At 51.7% G+C, this 25,625-nt stretch overlaps 1 protein-coding gene across 1 annotated transcript in view; it reads right to left on the bottom strand.

Moving 5' to 3' along the window:
• Positions 1-25,625, bottom strand: part of Atp11a (ATPase phospholipid transporting 11A) — a 106,333-nt gene that overhangs the window by 52,160 nt on the left and 28,548 nt on the right. The window contains exon 2 of the mRNA XM_051169908.1: positions 5,514-5,636. Within this exon, the coding sequence (XP_051025865.1) occupies positions 5,514-5,636 (123 nt within the window). The remainder of the gene's footprint in view (positions 1-5,513; positions 5,637-25,625) is intronic.

Here is a 25,625-nt window from a genome sequence, read left to right as displayed (position 1 = left end):
ACTCCTTGTACGATGGGAAAGAGCTTTACTGTGTTTCTATTTTCATAAAGTTTTTAAAAATGGGGGTGAGTTGGGCCTGGAGACATGGCTTAGTGGCAGAACACTTGCTGAGCATGTTCAAGGCCTTGAATTCAATTCCCTGTATTATAATGAGTAAATAAATAAATATTTTACATTAGGATGTTCTGGTAGAATCTTTACAAACACACTGGTAATTACACTCTCCCATCAGTCAATGAAAGATTTATTTGGGAGTAAAGCAAGGGTGATAACGTAGGACAGACCGCAGGCCTCTGGTGTGCCTAGATAACAAGGCAGGGCTGGGGTGACATGCAAGCCACTGTGGGAAGCAACTCCCGAGCTGCAGCCCGCACTACGTACAGGTGGTTTTAAGGTCATCATTGGTGGTTTTGCTGAATCTGTTAAATGAAAGTCTTGAAGGCAGAGCCACTGTGTGGCTGAACTAGCTCCGTTCAAGGGCTGATCCTCAAGCAGGTAAATAAGACCACTTAGCTGCACTACTGTGGGACACAACAGGTGACTGTGGCACACACAGTGCACGTCCACACAGAGCACCATGTGCACATCTGGACCTGTGCTGCCTGAATGTTACTGCCCTAGCATCCTGAACTTCTACCACATACCAGAGAATGAGGGCTGCTGTGCAGTCCTACCACCGTGAAGACCCTGCTGTGGCCAAGAACCGTTAGCTTTGTAATCCACGGTTCACAAAATGTTTGTCAGTTATTACTGATGACTGTACAAGGCAGAAAGGCAATGAAATAGTGTAAATGTCCACGAATGTGTGACCTCTGGAACAGACAGAACAAGGGCTGAAGAGATGGCCCAGTCAGTAAAACACCTGCCATGCATGCACGGGGACCAGAGATCAGATTCCCAGGACTGACCAAAAACAGGGCACAAAAGTGTACACCACAACCCCAGAAAGTGGCAAGAGGGGGCCCACGGGGCTCCCTGGCCAATTGAATCAGTTAGTAAGCTCTAGGTTCAGGGAAAGACTCTGACTCAAAAAACTAAAAAACTAAAATTAACCAAGCAAAACCAAGCAACAAAAACCACCACCACCACGGAAAAACAAAATAAAAAAACTGTGGAGTCATTAAGGAGGACACTCAACTTTGACCTATGGCATTCACATGCATGTATGTGCACAAGTGCCCCCACACAAGTGTACCTTCCTCCATGTACACACACACACACACATACATACATACATACATACATACACACACACACACACACACGGTACTGGTACAGTGATAGTGGCAGGTCAACAGCTGATCTGTGCAAATCTGTATATTTGTGGAGACACATGGCCAGCACAATGTCCCACTGTTATCCACACTCAGGTATCAAGTTCTGCTTCCACTGTCGTATCAGCAGTGCAAAGTATCTCAGCCTGGAAAGTTCTGTTATCAACGACAAAGGAGAGGAGCAAAGCGGATACTTCACCTGTAGTGGGGCTGGGGAAAACCAAAGAAGACAGCATTTTTCTCCCATGACGATGTCTTGAGGCATGTTGAACCTCAAGAGACAGGTAACAAGCCCTCTTCTTCATGCTCATGGAAACTTTGGGCCGGGGTCTGTTGGGCTGTCTGTCCTCATCCTGAGCAGAATAGCTGGCCTCTCTTTGTTCCCATATTGAGAAAGTGCCTACTGGCCTCTCTGCGTTCACACTCAGCCAAGGGTGCCTGATGACCTTTCTGTGTTCTCACACTGAGCTGAGGGGACCTGCTGGCCTCCCTGTGTTCACACTCAGCCAAGAGTGCCCGCTGGCCTCTGTTCACCCTGAGCTGAGGGCACCTACTGGCCTGTGTTCACACAGAGCAGAAGGTACCCAATGGCCTGTGTTCACATTCAGCCAAGGGTGCCCGCTGGCCTCTGTTCACACTGAGCTGAGGGTGCCTGCTGGCCTCTCTGTGTTCACACTGAGCATAAGGTACCCAATGGCCTATAATCACAATTCAGCCAAGGGTGCCCGCTGGCCTCTGTTCACACTGAGCTGAGGTCCCTACTGGCCTCTCTGTGTTCACACTGAGCATAAGGTACCCAATGGCCTGTAATCACAATTCAGCCAAGGGTGCCCGCTGGCCTCTGTTCACCCTGAGCTGAGGGCACCTACTGGCCTGTGTTCACACAGAGCAGAAAGTACCCAATGGCCTGTGTTCACATTCAGCCAAGGGTGCCCGCTGGCCTCTCTGTTCACACTGAGCTGAGGGTGCCTGCTGGCCTTTCTGTGTTCTCACACTATGCTGAGGGTCCCTACTGGCCTCTCTGTGCTCACACTGAGCATAAGGTACCCAATGGCCTATAATCACAATTCAGCCAAGGGTGCCCGCTGGCCTCTGTTCACACTGAGCTGAGGGGACCCACATTGGCATGTGAGTTTTATGTCTACACAGCCGCCTCCTTCCCTGGGTGAGCCAATCTCTGGCTTTGTGTTACTGCCACGGAGGAGAGCTCACAGAAGTCCCACCTATTCCACATGTCGTCACAAGTCAATGGCATAGTGAGACGAACTAGGCACTGTTTCCTTCCAGCAGCCAGGAAGTAAGATGATGGTCCCAAAGCTTCAGCCATTACTCACTTGAAATGGATCCAGCCCACAGGTCCATACTTGACAATCCTTCCACAGAAACACCAGGACCTAGTCTGTAGTCAAGTCACGTGGAGGCCCTGCTTCCTTTTCCTTTGTGACTGGGAAAAGGGCTGTCAAGGACAGGAAGTTTCAACACTACGCAGGACTGCTGGTGTTGAGAGATGAGAGTGTATCATGAAGGGTCCAGGAGGGAGTCGTGGGGGACAAAGCCCTGCAGAACTCCGTGCTCAGGGAACAGTATGGCTGCAGATCACTTATCTTCTCCTGTGGCCACTGACATGTTCCTGACCCTAAGTCTTAGTTTCTTCATAAATAAACTGTAGCCTTAGAAGGTTGCTCAGTGTTTAACTGAAATGGTAAATATGGAAGTCATTTGTATAAACATTCATCAATAAAACACTATATCCAAACTGGCAGAGGCAATCGGTTTCATGACAATCAAAAAGAGTTTAGCTTCCTAACATATGGGGTGTGAGGTCGCGGGGCAGGCAGGCAACCTCCGGACGGCCATGCGAGGATCCCTGTGATGTCATGCCGAGGAGCATTCTGCACACGGCAGTGGGCAGCAAGTCACTGTTCTTGAGACCAGAGTCTCCTCAGAGCCAAGGGGGCTGTCTGTGTGGCTTAGGCCAGGCAGGCAGTAATTGTCACCTTTCCTCTTCCATGAGACACTAGATCTCCATGGATGGAACTGGGACCCTGGTTGATCAGTGACCACAGTGACAACACCCTGCCACACAGGCTGGGGCTTAATGCAGCTCAATGTCCCTGCAATTTGTCACCAGACAAGCATTCCCACAGCTCCCTGGTTTAACTGAACTCCTAGGAGCTGAGGCAGTCTTTGACATTTCTAAGACAGAAACAAAAATGTCCTCGCACACACAGACGCAGTACCACAGATATATTCTACAAGCCTTTGTGTGCCTGTTGTAGGAATGCGCACTTGCCGAGCACATGAGCTGTTAGCCTCAAAGTCTTGCACTTCAGTCTGCATAAGGCCGGTGTCAGCGGCGGTTCAAGAGCCCACCCTTCCTTCCTGAAAGTGACCAGCACTGGGGTCAGGTTATTCATGTTTCCCCCCTGACATATAGCTGGCTATTTGTCACCGAGATAAGGCACTGATGTGCCACAACAGGTGCTCACTCCTCATGCCAAGAGCCTGCTGGGAAGGCGAGATGAAAGGTGCTTAAGTGGCTCTGCCAGCGCCTGGCCTGTTCTCCCTCTGGCCACTCTCTGCCAAGAGTGTTGACTTAATTCTGTTGGTTCCTGCTCAAAAGCTTCCTGGTATGAGGAAGCCTCTCTAGGAGACGTTGCTCTGAACACCCCTGGGACCTGCAAGACCCACACAACCTCCCTGTGGATTTCCTTTCCAGAAATCAAGGAGGATGCTGTAGTGGTTCCTGTTCCTCAGGGACAACAATGGAGGAAAAAGCCTCTCAGAGTCACCATGGGCAACAGGCTCCAAATGGCTAAAAGCAAAGTGAGGGTGGGGCTCCCTAGCTCGTCACACATGGCTGGGGCTCCTGTCAGCTGCAAAGTCCTGCAACCTCTCAGAGTTTAGTTAGTCTGCTCTACTCTTCACAGGTATGCTGTACAGACTGGACAGAGCCTGCACACACACACACACACAGCACGAGCATACACACATGGACACACACAGCACGAGCACACACACATGGACACACACAGCACGAGCACACACACACACACACAGCATGAGCATACACACATGGACACACACAGCACGAGCACACACACACACACACACAGCATGAGCATACACACATGGACACACACAGCACGAGCACATGTACTCATGTGTACACAGACACACATGTACACACATGCACGCTCACTCTGGTGGGGTGGTGATGGGTGTGTTGGGGAGAGCTGATGGAGTGTGGGCACAGGGACTGGAGGCGTGCTTCTGAGCAGGGTTTCCCTTCTGTTCGTCTCTTCATTATCAAGCCTGTGTCACCTAGGGGACACTCATGGTGGGCTTTGCTTTTGGGTATCTTACTTACCTATGCTGTGCTTCTGGACAAAAGCTATTATACATATTTTGAACTCTGCTCTTACAAAATAATAGCTCCATAATAAAGACCTTGAAAACCTAGGCTCTTGTCATAAAATCTTCTCAACAGTGCAGGGCTCTGAGTTCAAAAAAGAACTTAGCAGACCTTGTAGGGCCTCACGCACAACAGCACCTATGATGTAAGTGGCTCCTCGTGTCAGACACCCAGCTGTAACTGACAGAGACCTCCTTCTGGGAGCCTTCATGACTTTAAACAGACCTACCTCGCAAGCCCATGTCTCAGAACATCTGGGCATGACTTATGCACCTGCACCTTGCCCCCCACCCGACCCTGCACACACCAAACATAGTAGACACACGTAATACATGCAGTGCACACACACTATACATACACATGGCACAGGTGCATGTGTTTCCAGGTATGTCTGTTCATGAGGGACAGTGTCCCTCATCCTCGTACTGGAGCCATGAACCTTCACACATTGCCAGACTTCTTGCCATGTGGACTGCATCTCCACAGCCTGCTGATGGCGGATAGTTCCCTCCAGTGAAAAGGAGCAGTTGCACTTCCTCCCTGCTTGCTGCACCCAGCTGGCAGGCCTGGCTGCCAGAGACAGCCTGATCCTCTATTGAGGTGTGATTAAAGAGAAGTGAGGCCCTGCAGAGTGCACCTGAGACCCTTGTATGAGTGGAGTGGTGCTGCCTGGCATGGGGACAGCAGTGGCAGGAGCACCACGGCTGCTGGGAGAGCAGTGGCACCCTAGGGACAGCTGCACAGGAGCACAATCCTGCTCAGAAAGTGCTATCCCCTGTGGCAGCCTTTGTCAGGCAGCAGCTCAGAGCAGAAAGTGAGGCTACCTTGGAGGAGACGATTCTGTTGTCAGGGTATCTCTGTGGAATGTAGGCCTCTGCACCCGGCGGGGGCTCCTTGTGTCCCACGTAGATGGTCCGACTGTCCACCCAGTTCTCTTCCCCTGCACACTGTGGAGACAAGAGCAGTGTCAGCATGCGCCTGAAGCCTGGAGTGCAGCACCTCCCCACAATGCCCTCAGGTTGAAGCAGAGAGCATCCTGCTGACACGGAGACCAGTCTCATCCCACTCCCAGTCAGAGTGCATTCCGGTAAGGTGAGGGTCACAAGGGGCGCCCAGGTGCTCCACCACAGCCTAGGCACGTGACTGGCTTAACCCCATGAGTGAGGGAGGGGCTTCGGTTCTATAGCCAGTTCCTCAAGCAGACACTGACACAGTGAGTGGCTACTCGTGCTCAGGGAGAAGCCCAAAGTACCCTAACACGGGGTGCTGGCAGAGACAGCATGACGCAGAGGGGTTGTGCAGTTCAAATTGTAGAAAGGGGAACAAAATACCCAGTGAGGTGCTGTCCCAGACCAGGCAGTCCTGGAGCGTGCCTCCCTCCTGGCTAGCAGAGGTTTTGCCAGGCAGCCCAGCACCTGTGTATCCAGCACCTGTGTATCCACTCCAGCTGCACATCCTTTGTGGCTCTCTCTGGCCCTTTTATATGACCAGCATCTCTCTGTTCAGCTTGCTGGGGTCCTGATGCCCTTCTCGCTTGTCCCCAGCACACTATGCTGCAAGACACATGAATGTCGTACCCCCTGCAGTGGGGACTTCATTTTGTCTCTGTGCATGCCTCCACCTGCCCTTTTTCTTCCACAGGGCCCAGCTCTGTGTGTGTAGCAGTCCGAATAAATGGCTCAAACTGCAGCCACATCCCCAGGAGCCAGGCAGAATGAACACCACTGCCACAGGAGCCACTTTCCAGCCCCGGGGTCAGACGCAACATGGCGACTCCCAGGGCAGTGACTGGTCTTACCCCACAATGAGCCAAGTAAGCATTCCCTCATCAGGATCTCAGGATCTCGCTCCTCAGAAGGAGCTTCCAACTAAACCATCCCCACTGCCCTGAGCCCTCTAAGGCACTGCCTTACTCAGAGCAGAGGCCCAGCAGCCCCTCCCAGTTAGAGATGACGTCATGCACAGCCTTTCTATAAGCCTCTCATTTTATGTAAAGGCCGGCAAGCTGCAGGTGATGGCAGCCAAGGCCTTGCTAAGAGCCACACATCAGGCCTCTGCCATGGTGTCCTGGAGGCTCTACCCCTACTCACAGAGAAGACAGCTGCCCTGAGAAGAGCATCGTAAACGCACAAGGAAAGAGAAGCCACAAGCACCTTCCAGTGCCTGCTGAAAATTCCCATAAGCCACTGCACTAAGCTTCAGGAACAGCATGAGTCCTCACAGAGAAGCTGAAGGCTGAAGACACCATGGCCTCAGGGGCACCCATGTGGAGGGGAAGTAGTACTTTCCTGTCTGCCTTCAGGAAGCCAGGAGAACACCTACACGAATGCAAGAGAGGAGCCCCAGAGAAAATAGCTCTGGCCACACAAGTGCAGCTCCTGGGGAACCCTGAGGCCCTTCTCACACCATTCCCAAGCCTGGCTGCCCTCACAGATGCACCACCCCATGCTGGGTGGCCTGGAAGGCTCTAAGCTGAGCTGTGGGGAGCTCTCCAGGGAAGGGTTAACGCAGGGAAGAAAGTGCAGACCGACACACTGAAGGCCAGGATCTGTTCTCCGTGTGCTAACACAGGCAGTTAAATATTAATTCCTACTTTTCCTGACCAAGGCCAGGAGTCGGAGCTGCTCCTACAAGTCATTTCACTGCCTGGGTTTTTAAAATAAAACCCTCAAGCTCTTGTCTCTCTGACCAATGCCAAATCAGGCCCACCACCAGAAGCCAGGACCACAAAGAGTTTTAGATCAGCAGGAAGCTTCAGGGTACAAGTCGGCTTAAGAGTTCGGCCCAATAGAACAAACAGGCACTTATCAACAACAATAGAAGTCTAGACCTGACACAGTCATGCTCACATGACTAATTAATCAAGTACTAAACAGAACAGATCGATAAAGCTGAGAGGATAGTGAGGCAGACAGGATTTCCATGAATAAGGCAAAGGGTCCAGGCTCTAACAAGCTGGCAGGGAGGTGACAAGTTGGAAGGAAAACACTGACACAAATCACTGTAGAATCAGTAAAGGCCCTGGGACAGGAGGAAGCAGGCTGTGGATGTGGTGCCTGAGTCCACTAGGACCTGAAAGCACTTCAGGGGCTCGGCAAGGGGCCGCCAGAGCTGTACTTGTGAAGCCATGGGCTTTTCTAGCAGAGCTGCCTGAAGCTAGCCTGAGGAGCGCATCTGCTCACTGCAGGGACCCCACACAGATGTCACTGAGGCAATGAGATGGAGTCCTGCCCTGAGACCTAACCACCATCACTGTCCCTAAGGACAGTCTGTGCTTCCACTCAGATTGTGGAGAGAAATACTGTAAATCAACTCAAACGTGGGTCTCTGGAGTGCAGAAATAACCACCCAGACTTAATATTCTTGTCATATTGGTGTCAGATGGATTTTTAAGAAAATAAAATTAAAATACAGATTTTTCAAATAGCTGTTTGCACCTCTATACCGTGGTGAATGGATGAGGAAGCAGACCTAACATGCCCAAGGGCCACAGCGTCCTGGAAGCTTTACTCCCAAGCACGCTGCGCCCAGAACAGTTGTCAACAGTCAGGGGTTGATGCCACTGTCCTTCCTCCAACCTCAGTCACGTCACTCAGGTCCAAAATACAGAGAGGACCTAGTTGGTACAGCTCATATGAGCAGGACAAGGAATTTTCCAGAATACACTAAAGACAAAGCAGAAAGACAGCATCCTGCCACCATTCAATGAAACCGGAAGGTGTTTAACAAAATATAGTACAATTTGTCATCTCCCTGACCAGCCTTGATTACGTCACCTCATCATGCTACTGTGTCCCCATCTTGACTGAACTCTGCAGCTTCACCTGGACCCAGCCCACGCTACACCCCTCTCAGAGCCTCTGGGGTCCTCTCCCACCCGAGCCTCCCCGCTAACTGCGGGCTGACTACACATCTTTGTCACATAGTCACGTTCAAGACCAATGGCAGGGCTGCTGGAGGATGACCGCCCCACTCAGCAGATTTCCCTCGAGGACTCCATGGTCTGGACAGGCGTTGAGCTGCCTGCCAACTGCCCTTCAGGGGACAGCTCATCCACTATCAAGTCCCCTCACAGACCCTGGGAACCTCCATCGGGCTGAGAAGGCTCTCCCTGCTCTAAGATACATGCTCAGCCAACACCCAGTGCTGATTCCTGCAGATGAGGGATTCACTTCTTGCTGTCTGATGAGGCTGAGTAAGGGAAAGCCGCCTGTGGGAGCTGCGAGTAGTGCAGCCCATTCTCTCCTACTGGCCTCAAGCCCGAGGCCACTCAGAACTTGAGTAATTCCCAGCTCCCACGCAAGGCTGAAAAGGTTCCGTGGGCCCTCTTCTGCAGGATGCACTGCTCTGAGGCATAGGGCAGGTGCTTCACACACAAGCCTCCTCACACCCTCACTCTGGAACATTCACAAACAGCAGCCATCATGAAAGTGAGTGCGGAGACCCTGGCAAACTGGCTAGGTTTTCTTCTTCTGGGAGGGGAAGCTCAGGCTGGAAGTTGCCCTCCACTTCACTCCCAGGGCAGGGGTCAATTGGCAGACCTTGCGGACCACTGAGGGCAGCTCTCCAGGGACAGGGGTAGCCTTGGCACCACACAGGCTGTACACACACAGATTCGCACCTTCCCTCAACCACAGGGCAACTGTGTCCATGTGCGCTTGTGAACACAGCCTGTGGACTGTGTCCTCTCCATCTCCCAACATAAACTGTATCTCAGGGCGTCTCTCAGGGAAGTCGGCTCACTTTCAGAGACACGTGGGCTTCACCATCAAGGGTCTGCCTTCCGGTGTTCAGACTGATGAGAAAGACGCAGTCAGCAGCAGCCACGAAAGGCGAAGAAGGATGAAAGATGCCCAGTCAAGTGAAACTTCCTCAGAGCGTTCCTCTAGAAGACAACATGGGGGGTCGCCTGCACCCTGCTCACCATATGACGCACACCCTGAAGTCTTTGACTCTCTGTGAAATTCCTGCCTGGTCTGCCCTATCCAGAGACCCTCTTCAAAGCTGAACAGGGAGATGTGCTGGCAAGCAACTGCTACTAGGCCCCTTTCCCCAGTGCACCATCCTCCACACTTCAGTGCGGTGCACACAGGCATTTCAAGGCCAGACAATGTGTCCAACTTGAGAGTGGTTTCACTCACTCTAAAGCTGCCAACTGTCATGCCCACCCCCACCTCCTCCACAGTCCTGTGTCAGGGGGAAACAACCAGAGCTGCTCTCTGATCACTGACCTTAATCCAGGACGAAAGGGCTCCTGGCAAGGAGGGTGACTGACCCAACCCCAGGGCAAAGGTCATCGGGCATGCCAAACCAGCCCCCACTTATGACCCACACAGGGCAGAGAAGGGGACAGAGCTCGCTCCTTACAGGGCCTGGCTGCTCCCATATGGCTATGCAGGTGGACTGAACCTGTGGCTAGAGTCTAAGGGAGCCAGCCCCTAAGGGAGCAAACCCAGACAGTATTTACACCGTAGGAGACGGAGCAGCTAACACACAGTGACACACTAGGATGCCATCTCTGCAGGCTGCGGGGCGCCAAATATACACAAGTGTCTCAATGACCAGGAGCTTTGAGGCAGAAAGAGCTAGGGTGTTCTTGTCACCTGCAGGACCCCAGAGCTCCACAGAGGGCTAGCAGGCGAAGCTTCACGGGCAGGTGAAGCGGGCATGGGGAGGATGAGTGGACAAAGGGAGATTTCCTCTGTGGAGATGACAAGGCTGTAAGTTAGATGGTGGTTACAGCTGCAGAGCATGGCAAACAGACAAAATCACTGAGCTGTACTCTTTAGACAGGTGGGTCTGTGGCCACAGCCACCCCACTTCCACAAAGCTTGCCCCGTGCCCTAAGCAAGGTCAGGGTTCTAAGTGGGTGTAGATGGACGCTAAGAGCGACGAGAGCTCTTCCCTGTGGCCACACCTTCCCTTTCTACCAGTCCAGAATGCCCTGAAAGGCTGTCTTCTCTCAGTCTTAGGGAAAACAAGCAATATTCTTTAAGTTTAAGGGCAGTTTCTGGTTAGGAGTATGTTATTTTAAGTTATGTGTTTCTGTGGGAAATCATGAGTGAGTACAGGCGCCCTTGGAGGAGACATGGGATGGGGTCACAAGTGGTTGTGAGCTGCTTGCGGTGGGTGCTGGGAACTGAGTTTAGGTCCTCTACAAGAGAGGTACCACTGAGACATCCCTCTAGCCTCCCAGAGTCTAGTTGAGGTTTGTTTATTTGTTGTTGTTGTTGTTGTGTGTGTGTGTGTGTGTGATTTTTTTTTTTTTTTGAGACAGAGTTACTCTGTGTAGCCCTGGCTGTCTTAGATTTCACTCTGTAGATCAGGTTGGGCTCGAACTCAAAAGATCCACCAGTCTCTGCCTTCTGGGTCCTAGGATTACAGGCGCACACCACCACTACTGAGCCTAAAGTGTAGGATTTTTTTGTTGTTGTTATTGTTTATTTGTTTCTCTGCCTCTCTTTTTTTCTTTTAACTTAATTTATTCAGATTACAACTCAATTGTTATCCCATCACTTGTATCCTCCCATTCCTCCCTCCCTCCTGCTTTCACCCTATTCCCTTTCCCTAGGTTTAAGACTGGGGCGGACCTCCTCCCCCACTACATGGTCATAGGCTATCAAGTCTCATCTTGGGAGCCTGCTTATTCTTTCTCTGTGTCTTCACTTACCAGGAGATTGGGACAGATGTGAGGACATCCTACTAGGACTACAGGTAAGAGAAATATAGGAGATGGGGAAATAGAAGGACCCAGGGGGTCCTAGAAACCTACAAGAAGAACATTGTGACGGGTGGATCGGGGCCCAGGGGGTCTGCTCAAACTATTGCACTAACCAAGGACAACACAATAGTAAACATCGAATACCTACTCTGATCTAGCCAATAGACAGAACATTCTCCACAGTTTGTGGAAAGTGGGGACTGACTCTAAAGTATAGTTTTTAATGAGGCATTTCACTGAGTTCAGTGGGTCTCTCCAAGGAAATGCCTGAAGTAGAGAGGGGAAGTGAGGCTGGGCAGGTGGAGGGTGGGTGGCCAGGGTGGGTACACAGGAAGGATCCTTGCAGGTGCCTCTGCAAGTACATGAGATGACAATCTTGCTGCCTCAAGAAGTACAGTATGCACAGGACCTCAAAATTCAACCACAGAATGACCCAGTCACAAAGCCTCTATCTCTGCAGCCCACCTGTCACCCACCAGCTGTCTGAGTCCAGCTAGAGAAGTTAGCTCAAGGCACAGGGGCAAGATTTAAAAGACGTACAGGAAGTCAGTCTGGCCATTGTTAGTCATCTAATAGAGGCTTCGAATTTCAGCTGAAACAAGCAAAACCCACTAACCAAATTATACTGTGGCGACAGGACAAACAAGTTCCCGATCGATTTACAGAGGCAGTCGGTCCCTCCTGAGCACAGAGCTCAGATGTATAGCTATCCAATGGCAGTCTTTGGTGTGCTGTCTGGTCTGCTCATGGCTGTAAATGGAAGCACCCCCGCCCTTCTTCAGCAGCCCCAAAACAGCATGCATTTAGGTCAAAGGTGTCCAGCCAATGCCTGTCCCCTCACAGTCACATTCTGTGTGCCCCCCCATCCCCGGTCTCCAGTGTATTCTCTGTCTCCCAAAGTCCAGGCCAGCACCTGTGAGAACCCTATCTTCCTAGGCAGGGAGAGGGAGTTCTTTACTCTGGAGCCGGAGGACTCCCTCAGGTACAGTAAGTAAAACACAGCGCTCAGCAGCTTTCAGGAGGCCCAGTGCCCTGCCTGGCCCAGGTATCACTTTCCAATCTTTTCATGTCTAGACTTGTGGCCAAGGTCCAAGGTGCTCAGTGAAGGAGGGAGGACCCCAAGAAGCCTGATAAAGGCCCAAAGCTCTCAGGCCGGGAGACACCAAGAAGCCTGCCCCTCTACACCTCTGCATTGTGGTGTCAAAGCCATCCTGCCCTGTTCACCAGTACCAACTTTCCCCTCTGGCTACCTGCAAGGCTCGTGGGGTATTTGTCTGCTGTGAGCATCACTTCTAAACACAAAAGCATTCAGATCAGAAAAGTGCCCACCTGACCTGGAAAATAGTCAATCTGAAAACCATTAAACACTCTCTGCCTAAGCCATAACTTCCCGGATCCAGAACCCAAATAGAAATGGAAAGTGTAACCACAGATGGCTTTGGCCCGCCCTGGGCCTGCCTCACCATGCACAGCAGCAGCAGCAGGAGCCCTGAGTTTCTGAAGCCTCTGCTGATGTCCAGTGACAGGAGAAACATCACAGAGTGGCAAGCATGCTGGGGCCAGAATGATCTTCAAACTCCAGTGAAATGCCGCTGGGGCCAAGATAATCAACCAGTTCCTAAGATTCACCCACATGTGGACCGATTGAGACCCTGGCTGCCACACATGCGACTGGCTGCAGCTGCCCTCTAGCCTCAGACGGGAAGCTGGTGAGGATGCAGGGAGTGGACCGGCTGCCCTGATCTGCACAGAGGCTTCCCACAGTGGCTCCCACACGTCTACAGGCAGAGCCCCCACCACTGCTGACTGAGGAGAGTTACCTGCAGGACCAGTGTCGGGAAACAGGGAGCTGTTTTTCACCATGCATGTGAATGGGTATCTCTGGGCCACATGCCTGTAACAAGCATATTGGCAATAGTATGTCCATATGACCGTGTGTCTCACAGACACTCGCTGTCCACAAACCCTTGGACACAAACTTCTTTTTGCTCAGCTTCGTGATGGGTGGAACAGGGAGAGGGTGCTGGAGGACTATGAACTCAGTTGTCAGATCTGAGGCCAGACTTTACCCTCCACCACAGCAGAGACCGGATTGACACTGACCAGAGGGAAAGGCAGTATTGGGGGGCCACGATGTCTGATAAGCTGTATGTGACATGGGTACTGGTTTTGTTGTCACTCACCCTTACCTATACCCAAGAGACTGGGTCACTGGCAAATCCTGTCTGGGCCTCCAGCCCTACGGCCTGGTGCCATGGTCTCTTTCCTCTGGGCCTCTGAACAAAGATGGTTTGGAGCCTAGAAGACCAGTGCTGGCTGTGCCCTTGTCTGTGGCCAGAAGCATGGGACTGGTGCTGGGCATGGGTGGTGATAGAAGGCCAAGGACACAGGAGGGAGTATAAGGGAGAAGGAAGTATCACTAGTGTCCCCACCTACATGCCACTCAACATGCTAGGCACAAATTTTCATGTTCTTAGGCACCAAACTACAACCTAAGGCCCATCACTTCCTGACAGGGAAGCAAGGACATAGCCAACAGGACTCAGCAGTGTGTGGACAGGCAGGTGACAGCCGCAGGTGACAGGTGCAGGACAGACAGCCCACACTAGCCATCCAGCTCCTTATCTCCCAAAGCTACCCCAAACCTGTCGCAAGCGGCCAGGCATGAAAACCAAGTGCCTTCTATATTTATCTCCCACACCTGACTCCCTCCTCCTAAAGACGAATGGGCCAGGAAGCTCAGCAAACGCATCCAAGTTCAAAAACACAAACACTGTGGTACCCCTATGAGCTTTAAGAAACTGAAATTATATACCTACCAACTGCACTGTGGGCATATTTGCAAAATAGTGAATATATACCTTATGAAGACAAGTGCAGGGCTGAGTCAGTAATTATGAAACACTGTTTAGTGAAAATACTGACAAACCGGATAACAACAACACACACAGTGACTTCAACTGCAAACAGCTTGGAAATTACAAACAGAACTCTGTGAATCCAAAGCTAAGATTCCGCCTTGGAACTGGGGCTGAGCCTCGGCTGCCCCTGCGGAGGCTTGCTGGCCACACCACAGGTTTTGAGCCGGGCTGAGCAGACAGGACCTCTTGCCAGTTCGTGCAGCTCCCATCGCTGGCCCTGTGACAGCTCTGAAGAAAGCTCCATATCAGGGTTGGGATACAAAGATGGAAGGTGGAAAAGAGACTTCCAAAGAAAAGCAGCCTTGGAGAAGCCTTGGAGGAAAGAACTGCAGGGCAGATCTGAGCAGAGACAGCTGAGTAAGAAAGACCACAGGCAACTCCGGCAACTCCATGTCATGGTGATGACTGTCTCCGGCCACATGCTTAAGCCTAAAGAACACAAACCAAGTGGCCCCCTCACCTCCACAGGGGGAGCCTTGGCGCTTTCCAGCTCCCAGAATCATCCTGACACCCAGCCTGGAACACCCACTATTTGTTCCTTCAGCAGCACGTTACTATTAGGAGTCTAGACTCTTGATGGTCACGTGAAGCCTGGCATCTAGGGCAGCAACAGTGGCACACAGGGGTCTGAGGACAGAAGCCACAGCCTAGTTAAGCAAGCACACACCTAAAGAGACAGATGTCGTATCTGACAGGCAGGGGAGCCAGAGCTCAGGAAGGAGGAGAACCTGACCTTGGTATCATCATTCATTAGACCCCAGGCTGCATGTAGACAGGGTCTGTGTGTAAGATCCATGCTTGCAGTCTTGCCAAGAAAATAAGAGAGCAAAATACCTCTGAGAGTTACTTATGTTGGTAGCTCGATGTAATAATCTTTAAGACATGTTAAAATTCATCTGTATTTACTGTAACCCTAACTGTGGTGTAAGGACACTCAAATAGCAGGTAGGTAAGGCAGGTGGAAGTTTGCTCAGCAGGGAAGATGTCTACAGCTCCAAAGGTCCCATGTAGGTATCATGGCTGCGGTGAGCCCACAGTGAGGGCTTCGGGGGCTGTCTCTAAACGATAAGCAGTTACATATCATCCCCATAGGTCCCCACCTTCGAAACATTCACCCATGGGCTATGTAAAAGGCAGGACCCCTTGTGACCAACGTCCCTTCCATTTCTCAGGGGATACTCACTGCACAAGCATTTTTGCTCCACCTGTCTCATCTGTCCCTTCACATCACACTCAAGGCTCAGCGCATTGAAGCAGCGGGAAGCCAGGAAGTAAAGGCCTGGGTGTTGCCTCCTTCCCACACAGCATCCTTATCACAGAGAGACTGACAGGGAAAGTACAGTCTCAAGTCTCTAACTTCAAGGCATGTTGCCAGGGTAGCCATACCCCTACATGCTAAGGCGATGATTCAGACCGCATCCCTCAGCATGCTGTCCCATGGGAGAGGACGGCTGACACGAGATGGTCTCACATAAGTGGCCAAGAGGGTCTTATGGCAACAGTGTTCTCCCTCTAAGGGGACGGGGGTACTCATCAGGGTAAAGAGACAGCCATGCCTACCGCCACCTTCCGAAGGACCTTGTACCTCAGAAATCCCCACCAGTGTTTACAAACCCTAACAGTGCATCTCTAAAGTCCACCTTCATGTTTGAGGTGCTGTCCTGAGGCCACACTGCTGTTAAGGGCCCTCAAAGCCACAGTTCAGCTGAGGCAGGGGCATTTCATATATACTCGTGAGCATTCTCCTGAGATGCTAATCAGTGCCAAGAAGGGAAAGGCCACGCTCAGGTGCTTATGCTCTCTCAACTGGCTGGAATCTGGCAGCATCCAGATGAGCCGTCAACTGGGCCTGCTCAGAAGCAAGGGCATGTTTCAGTCAGAATGAGAGGTCTTTGCTCTCAGAGACCATGATTCACCACAAAAATATAATGAAATGTTTGTTTACCATGAGTATGTGGTTAAACATCTCTTCCTGTGTTTGAAGTTCACTTGAGAAATACCAGCATTTTCCTCTTCATTCTTGGGACTGTTTCTTAATCTTCGACTTTACCACACAAGCACACTCTGAGAGATACCAATCAAACCAGGAAGAGGCCAAAGGAGGTGCATGAAGTGGAATGCAAGGGGGCGGGGCGGAGGAAACATTCCAGCGAGCCTGCAGTTCTGGGCCAGGACAACACAGATCATGGTGCAGGGGCTATGAAGCCCAACAGTGCTCTGAGGTGCCCTGGCGCTCATACTCTTCCGGGCTGTCCCGCTCCACCAAGAGGCTGCCATCCTGGAGCTGAGCCAGCTTATGTGGCTCCGGGCAAGGTCCAGGCCAGTGGGAGGAACAGACAAATGTCAGGCACACTTATGAGGCAGGGAACACTCACATGGAGCACAGGCCTCTTCTATTCTGCACATTCATCCCTGAAGACGCAGGAGACTGCGGGGAGGAGAACATGTCCATGGTTTCCACACAGACCTTCTCCGCCCCTCAGCTCTGTCTGGGCTCTCTGCTGACTGGTAAGGTGCTGTCTGGGCTGAGACTTGCTTAGTGGAAAAGAGGCAGTGGCAGACCTCTTCCTTCCAAAGAGGGTGCTGGAAGCCAGCTGCTCCTAGGTCGCAGCTGACGGATCCCCCAGTTCAGATGAGGCTAGCTGGCCAGGGCACCCAGAAAACAGTGCTTGGAGGGATTGTCCTCCTAGGAGGCCAAGGGCACGCAGGCCTAAGGCCCACATGGTCAGAACACACTGTGGGGGAGGGCTGCACCTCCAATTGAGGCCTACCTCAGAGGGGAGTTTGAAGAACAGGTCCCACAGGACCCACAGATGCACCCATCTCCCTCACTGACAGGTTCCAGCCTATCAGCCCCGATGCTGAGAAATCAGCAGCTACCCCACTGGAGGCCTTGAGAAGACAAGGGACACAGCTGAGGATGTATCTGCCTGAGCAAGTGCAGATGGGTGAGGCTGGAAGTCTACAAGAGTACCAGAAGAGCAGGTGGCCAAGGTGAGCCTCACCTGTCTGAGTTAGGCCACAACAGATGCGCCATCCCTCACCTGCCGCCACACTCACACAGGCGGTAGGCCAACTCTTCAGGGAAGCACTGCTCACACGGTTGGGCCAGCAGTGGTGGAGGATGAGGTCAATGGAGGGGTGGCACCCAGAGAGACCTAGCCCTTGCTAGGAGCTCTTTAGGGCTACACACTGCACCAGCACATCAGGGACCAGCTGTGGTCTGAACCTTCCAGTTCTAGCCCTCATGTCCTGACAGAATCCCATCCGGGGCTCCTGTGTTATAAGTGACCCACATCACCTGTGACCTGCTTCTCTCTTCCCACAAGTGGAGTCTGTGGCTTTGTCAGCAAGGACACTGTCACCTTCCACTTGGGAATAGCTACCTTGTCTGAAGGACAAATGGGAGCTGGGAATAGCGGTGGGTGGCCTTCTATGGACCCAGTGAGGCTGGCAGCACACCATGTGTAACCACTCCTGTGACCATTGTCATTGGCAGCCTTCAACATGGACCTGAGGCTGTGCCCACTGCCCATGTAACCAGACAGAAGCAGGAGGAAGCCAGGCTCTTCTTTGGTTAAGATGGCTTCACAGCTTGAGAGGGACAGTGGTACACCCAGCCTCCAGGCTGTTAGGCACATCCAGAGGAGAGTATCTCCACATCACGCCCTTGGGAAGTTCTTTCCTGGGCCTCTGTAACCCTCAGTGAGATCCAACAGCCACACCAGAACTGGGAACCATATGTCTGCTACAGTGGCGCCCCTGGGAACACAGGGCACGTGAGAACTGGCTCAGTTGACTCCTGTTTTATGTGTGGACTTGGGTTATTGCTCAGGACAACTCCACCAGGGAAGATTCGCAGCACACAAGCTGTCTCCAACACCCTGAGATGCCTAATGTACCGGTCCTGCCATTTAAATGCCAACTGCCATGATGCCTGAGGCACCCTTAGCATCAGAGATCCCCGAATCAGGGCAGGGCTGTCGGGCCCTGAGCAGTGGGTGCATCGTCAGCACCTGGCTCCTGGCTCCCGGGATAAACCCACAGTGAGACAGTGAGCAGCCCGGCTGGGTGGCTCTGCTGACTAGTGCCCTTGTCCCCATCTCCCCTTCCAGGGCCCTAGAATGATTAGGGGTGAGTGAGTTGAGAAAACAGCTAGTGAGTCCCTCCAGAGTCCCTCCCTGTGTCTTCCTCACCGGCAGCCTCACTACTTGCAGGCCTCTGTCACAAAGGAAGAGGGTAGATAGCTATGAGGGTTGGAGACACACCTCAGCAGAACGTGTTTGAAAGGCAGCTAGACCTACAAAGCTGTCTCCATGGAAACAGGCACGCATGGGTAATTTACGGTTTCGGTCTTTGTGCGGATGCTAGGCACTCCTGTGTGAATACAACTGGTTTGCCACGTTCAAAAACAACTGAGAAAGGTTTTAACTAAAGCAGCAAACACAGCCACAATGTCAGACTCATCCCCAGTGCATCCTTCTCCTGCCATTCCTAACAGCAGAGCTTTGCACACCGACAGCTCCCTGCCTGGGGACACTCTGCTTGCCACCCGCTTCAGCCTTGGCACAGGGCTAGATCGGTCTACACTTGCTGATCTGTCAGGCTCAGGTGTTTGAACTAAGTCTGCCTTTTACTACAGAGGACGTGGGGCTGGAGAGGCCCAGGGATTTGGGAAGCATTCAGTATTTTGGCAGAAACAAAAAAAAGTATCCAGAACTTAGTTGCTGATCCCACCATAAGGATTTCAGTCTTGTTTGACACCTGCTCCTGAAGGGAGTGGCAGGCCTCCGACTTTCAGTTTCATCCTTAAGGTGAGGGTGACTTCCCAAGATTTTTCTAAGATGTTCTGTCTTATTCTATGTCAATACCTTTTGAAACTGCAGGCCTAGGTGGGCCTGGTGATGCATACCTGTCCCCTCAACTTCTCAGGAGGCTGAGGTAGGAGAATGAAAAATTGAGCTATGTGAGCTGAAGGCTGGTCTCGGTAACTTAATGAGACACTGTGTCAATTAGAAGAGAAAAAAAGCGATCCACCTTCCTCTGCCTCCCGAGTGCTAGGATTAAAGGCATGCGCCACCACACCCGGCTACTGATAACTATAGGTTTGAAACGGACTAAACTGAGGCTGCTTCCTAGGAAGCTACCAGGGGTCCTCACTTCCTGCCTAGCTCTGAGCTGTATGCAGCTCACAGACCAACCAGCCTTGCCCTCAGGAGAGGCTGGCAGGGATGTCAGAGCAGGGACAGGAAGTGGGAGCTCTCCAACAGTTCTGGTCTCAGGCATCTCGGGGAGAGATAGCCTGTGCCAGGGAGCAGGAAGAGGGCTGGTCCCTAGGGAGGCTGCAGGTCTGTCTCACAGTGACAAAGATTCTGCCAGCAAGGACACACGAACAGGAAAAAATGGCTACTCTGGCTGATGTGACATCACACGATGCCTCACAGCTCCTCCAGTGAGCTTGGAGGTGACCTCTCCAGCACCTGCCACACAGGGAAGCTGCCCCCAGCAGCTCTCAGACCAGAGTACTCGGTCTCAGCAGCAGCACTTCAACTTGTCCAGCCACTTCCCAACTTCAGTGCTGGTCGGAAAGCAAGCCACAGAGGACCAGCATCTGCACACAAGTTTCCAAACCTTGCCAGGCAACGAGCCTGTAGGCAAGCATCTACAGACTGACTGCAGGCAGTATGATCCAGGGCTTGGGAGGTCCCGTACTTCAACACTTGGAGATACAAGACCAAGAGAGGACCTTTGTGTCGGGGGGGGGGGGGGGGGGATGGGGGGATGTGCTGAGCACACAGTGAAAGAACCTGGACAGCAGGAGGAAGACTTCAAGGTGAGGACAGACAGACTGGCTCAGGTGATCCCATGCTCCGGTGTCTGAGGTAACACATTACACTTCCTTGGCGAAGAAAACAGAAATCAGCAAGGGACAAACTCCCACACCTCCTCCACTCACAGAGCCACAACTGCTGACAGCACCTGGTGTCCTGTGTTGCTCTGGGCATGGGCACTGGTAGGGATGGTGGAGAAATGGTCGCAGTGTGCAGCCTAGGCTAGCCTCAAACTCATTCTTCTCAGGCTCCCGAGAACTCGGATTGCAGGCCTGTCCCACAGAATGCCTTGATTTGGCTTTTTAAAAAATAACTACCGAGGACTGCTTAGTGGGTAAAGTGCCTGGCACCAAGCCCGAGGATCTGAGTTCAACGTCCAGGACCCACATGGTAGATGGAGAGTAACTCCGGCAAGTTGTCCTCCAACCTCCACATGTGCACACACATAATAAATAACATAATCAAAAATTTAAGATTACAACACAGCAAATGAAGCCACAGTCCCGTGGTCCCTGTTTCCACTGTTGCCCGGGTCCACAGCACTCAGCCATCCTGTAGCCTGAGTGTGCCACAGCAAGCTGTTACAGCTGGGCTGCCATGTACCTACAGTCCTATCCCCCCATGTGGCCTCACCTAGCACTATCTGTGCATACTAGAGGCTGTCAATAAGTGTTCCATTTATATCAACAGAAACGAGATAACAGCTTATCAGAGTTGATAAGTACTCAGGACCGCTCCTTTCAAGCTCTGTCCAATATTCCACAGAATCAGCAGATGACTGTTTACACAGCCCTAAGGGCCCTACCCGGTTTTCTCTCTTCCCGTTTACAAACAGTGCTATGCACAGAGGACACTAGGCTTCACCGGGTGACAGAATCCAGGCTTGTTACCCCAGGCATGGTGAGTGACAGGGCATTATTTTCTGCACATGCCTCCAGGGGCAGAAGGCCTGGCCCCCACCTTTATCCTCTGACGGCGGCCACAAGCCTCACTACTATTCTTTTTTGTTTTGTTTTGTTTTTGTTTTTCGAGACAGGGTTTCTCTGTGTAGCCTTGGCCATCCTGGACTCACTTTGTAGAACAGGCTGGCCTCGAACTCACAGCGATCCGCCTGCCTCTGCCTCCCGAGTGCTGGGATTAAAGGCGTGCGCCACCACCCCTGGCTAGAAGTCTCTTTACAAGTACTGGATGCTAAGAGTTTCCAGGAACCAGGCACACTGTGATGAGCGGCACTTTAGTTTCACACTGATGACTTGGGATTGCCAATGTTTCTGAAAACATTTCTGCTACCTTGATAGCTTTAAAGGGAGTATGACCAACATCTCCTCGCAGGGAAAACGGATTTAGTGGTTGTTTGGCCAGCTGACTGCCCCATCACCTGAGCTGATCAATGAAGGAACCATGTGGTAAGCTGAGGTGACCAGTTGTAAGTGGGGTCTGATGTGCCTCCTGGCCTTCACTATAACTGCAAAAAGGGTCAGAGACACTTCTCCTGTGACCAGACCAAGAGCCTGAAATCCAACTCCAAGAAGCCAAGCTGCAATCGGGTGAAACTATGTAAACAGGGATCTTCTCTGCTAGACTCTCTAGTTTCTTCCAGGGTCTCAGCCATCAAGGCATGGCAGGCAGGTTCCTCCAGAAAGAACAGCGTGGACGGTCACTCTATGACCCTGAGCCACTCACAGGAGCAGCTGCAGGCTGAAGACCAAGATGTGAGGAGTGATCTCAGCTGTTGTAGCCCTCGGTGTCATATGTCACAAAGTCAGACCAGAGCAAACACAGAATCCAGCTGTGGCCTCATATAGTGGCTACAAACCAGCTGTTCCAAGCCCTACTCCCAGCAGCCTGTAGAACGAACAAATTGAAGCCTATTCTGAGAAAATTGCCTCTCATTCTTCACAGGCTACCATATTTCAAAACCTCAGCTGGATTTTTATCAAACTCAGGTCAACGCAATAAATGTTTATTGGCAGTGCTGACTCATAACCATATCTGAACAAATGGGTGCACAGCACTGTAGCCTCCAAGCAGGAGACAACGGTCCAGCTCATGAACGACAGTTAGCTGGCTAAAAAGACTGGCGATGTTTGAGTTGTGATAGAATCCTTCCGTCAGGCGTGTTCAGAAGGAGACTGCACGATGTCGACTGCACAGGTCGTGCTGAGGGCACCTGGCCATGTTTCTATCTTCCTCCTCTTGAGCCTGGCTGAGATTCCCTCTCACCGGTGACTCTGTGCCCCACCTGAGCACCTCTAGAGGGCACATGCCACTCCCCTACAGCAGGCCCTGTACCTGCACTGTGGGATGTTCAGAATGCTCATCTAAGGACCAGTCGCTGGCGGTCCATCCTAAGGGGAAAACAGGGGAAGCCACTGTGTCTGGTGTGTATGGCGTGTCCTGTGGAGTCTGTGGCCTGTGCAGGCCTGCATGGGAGGTACACGGACCCTCCGGCCACTAAGTCTACATTATTGTATCCATCTTGTAAGGCGCGCTGAAGAACAGCAGGGCTGGCTGCGGTGCCTACAGGTCAACAGTGACAAGAATTAGCACAGTGCATTAACTGGACAAGGCTGTGTTTTCTCTTTCTTTCTTGTTTTAAAGTGAGAACCAAGCCCCATGAGAAGCAGGCAGGCAGAACGGCTCTCTGAGAAGAGCTTGTTAAATTATCATGGTACTGTACAGTCAGACCCCAGCTCGGAACTGACTGATTTTGTCTGGTTGGAAAAAGCAAATCTGTTTAATTTTAAAAACAAAACCAAGGAAAAGCTTTAAAGAATTACTGCAAACCTCCCAGAGGATCTCAGAAATACTTCTTACAGAACAAATCAAGGTGTCTGTCCCCAGTTTCCCCTTACATAAAAATAAACTTGCAGAGCTACCTATGACAATGGAGATTTCACTGACTTCTCAGCACAGGGGCGGGAGGAGGCAGAGGCTGCACCTGGGTAAGGCCGGCTATGTTAGGAACATGTGTAGGTGTCCCGAGGGAGGGCAGAGGCTTACAGCAGCCTTCCTGGACTCAGAATCATAGGCAGCACCAACAGCAGTGCACAACTGTCTTCCACAGATGTTGACTGCCCCACAGTGACAATCAAGGTCTCCAGATGCTGTTGAGTGTCTTGGGGGTGGGAGGGATGGGGCAGAACTGCTCCCAGTTGAAAAGTTCTACCTTGAAGAAGGTGGATTCAAGTTTAAAAGATTGCACCTAAGCATAAGTCAGCTGGGGGAGGGGTGCTGCAGGGTGCTGAGCGGTGTGTGGATTGCTGCAGGGCATGGGGGGTGTGCTGGGGGTGGGATAGGGCAGTGCTGTGGGGTGTGGCTCCTCCTATCAACTGAACTAGTTCCTACAGGTCTGAGTGTAGGGTTGAAAGAGGACCACCCTCCACACCAAGGTGCAACCTCACAGCCCAGCATGTGGCTATGAAGAAAAATATGAACGTAGTGTTTGAAGGGTGGAGAGATACAGAGGTTTGCTCTTTTGTTAGGTGGGGAAATGGTGCAGTTTGGAAGACAGTTATCAATGCGGTGTCCCCAAAGAAGCAAACACAGATGCTCACTGCTGAATTGTCATTCAGAACAACTGCAGAAAGCAGAACCCTTCAAATGTTTACATCAGAGCAGATAAAGCAGGCGTTTCCTACAGGGGAGCGACATTCAGCCACACACGGGAGTGAACCTCACGCCTGAGTCCTGCCAACCTGCTGTTGCTGCTGGAAGCTAGTTGAAGCAAACAAACAAAAAAGGGCTGCTGAACCATCCTATGTAAAGTTCAGACAGTGAAGTACAGACCAGAGGCCACCAGGGGATGTAGGGAAGACATCTTTAAAACAACCACCTGATGAATGTGTGTACTGAGTGGAGGGTGTAACTCGGAGTAGGAATGGAAAGGCTGTCACTCCTGTTTCCTGTTGCCCTTGCAGACCCACAGACACGCACACTTCTCAGCACATGCTCTGGAGCTGTGTGAAACCTCTCAACATTCAGCCTCAGGAGGGAACTGAGGTAGCCTGGTGCATGTTATAGCCCAGCCTCTGAGGGGAAGACAGTCCAGACTTCACTCGGCTGCAGGCACCTGCCCCAGGGCTGCCAGCCTCAGGCCAGGTGTCATCTCTCCCTGAGAGAGGCAGGAATGTGGGTCTCCTGCCTCTGTGACATCTGCCTGCTCTGCCCCAGCACTGAGCCACTCTCAGCTCTGGTGCGGAACTGCATGTGTGAGCGGTACCTTCCAGAACAAATCTTCATTCTGTTTTAGCATGAAAACAAAACACAATGTGCTCTCTAGCCCCTGGACATCTTGCCATTTTCCCATAGAGAGGAAGCTCTTGGCAGCACTCATTCACTGAGCTGGCAAACCACAGGGCCACCCGGGGGTTTTGTACCAAATGAATTTTCACATATTACTTCAAAATGTGATCTACAAAACTAAAAATTGTAGGTCCAATCTCCTCCCCAGCTGCTGCAGCTGAGTCGCTGTGCACTGTGAAGTCACACTGTGACGTGACAGGCCTTCTGTGTCCAGGGAAGGGGCTGCTCCCATGGATGTCCCACAGTGCCCATATCCCTCACGTAAGGTGACAGCGCTCCTTCACTCAACCTACACACGTCATCCCGCAGACGCTGACAGTGGATGTGAAGGTGGGCGCTGTGGCAGGTCTTACGGAGTAGCTCTCTGGTTGCCACTGAGAGGAAGCACCCAGGCAGGTCTAAGAAGTGTGAGCAATATGCTCATTGTATTTTAAGTATCTTCAGGTGAAGAGAAAACTCTGTGATTCAGTGAAAGCCAAGCAACATGGGTGCAGTTGTTCAGGCCGACACGCACTGTGGGGCTTACTTCTGGAAACACTGCCCAGGCAATGCCAAAAGAGTGCCAAGCCAGGCTCTGGAAGGCACATGATACCTGGGTGTGAATTGGTGTGTCACAAACCAAGGGGCTCAGAGAAGGGCCTCTCCCAAAGCAGAAGCCACAACAGAGTGTAGCAACAGGGTCAGGAGATGTGAGCTCCTAGCATTGTTTATTTACTACCTTTGCTCTTCACATAGCCTGCTTAATTATTCAATTGTGTAATTTAATTTTTGTGATGGGTGTAACACTACTGGACACCTGGCAGCTGCCTCTGTGTTTAGCACGATGGCACGTCTGTAAGGAAGGGCGCAAGGCAGTAGGGCCAAACAACTTCGCACCGAAACTTCTGAGATCAGGAGGTAACATAAGCCATTCCTCATTGTCTCGGGTGCTCTGTCACAATGGAAGGCTGCTCTCACAGCAATGCGTACAGAGTGGTGGTCCAGCTCCAAAAGGGAACCTGAGACTTCCTGATTCATATCAGTTTTCCTCTCTGTGGGTTTTGAAAAATGCAGCTTGACTTGGGAAAACACCAAATCAAAATAAGAACAAGAAGCTAGTTTTGTCTGAGTACACCCCCCCAGTTTTCGCAGATATCCATGTAGCAAACTGAGACAGGC

Source organism: Acomys russatus, chromosome 27 (assembly GCF_903995435.1).
Source record: "Acomys russatus chromosome 27, mAcoRus1.1, whole genome shotgun sequence".
NCBI lineage: Eukaryota > Metazoa > Chordata > Mammalia > Rodentia > Muridae > Acomys > Acomys russatus.
The sequence above is the reverse complement of the archived record's forward strand: the minus strand, read 5'-3'. Positions and strand labels throughout refer to the sequence as shown.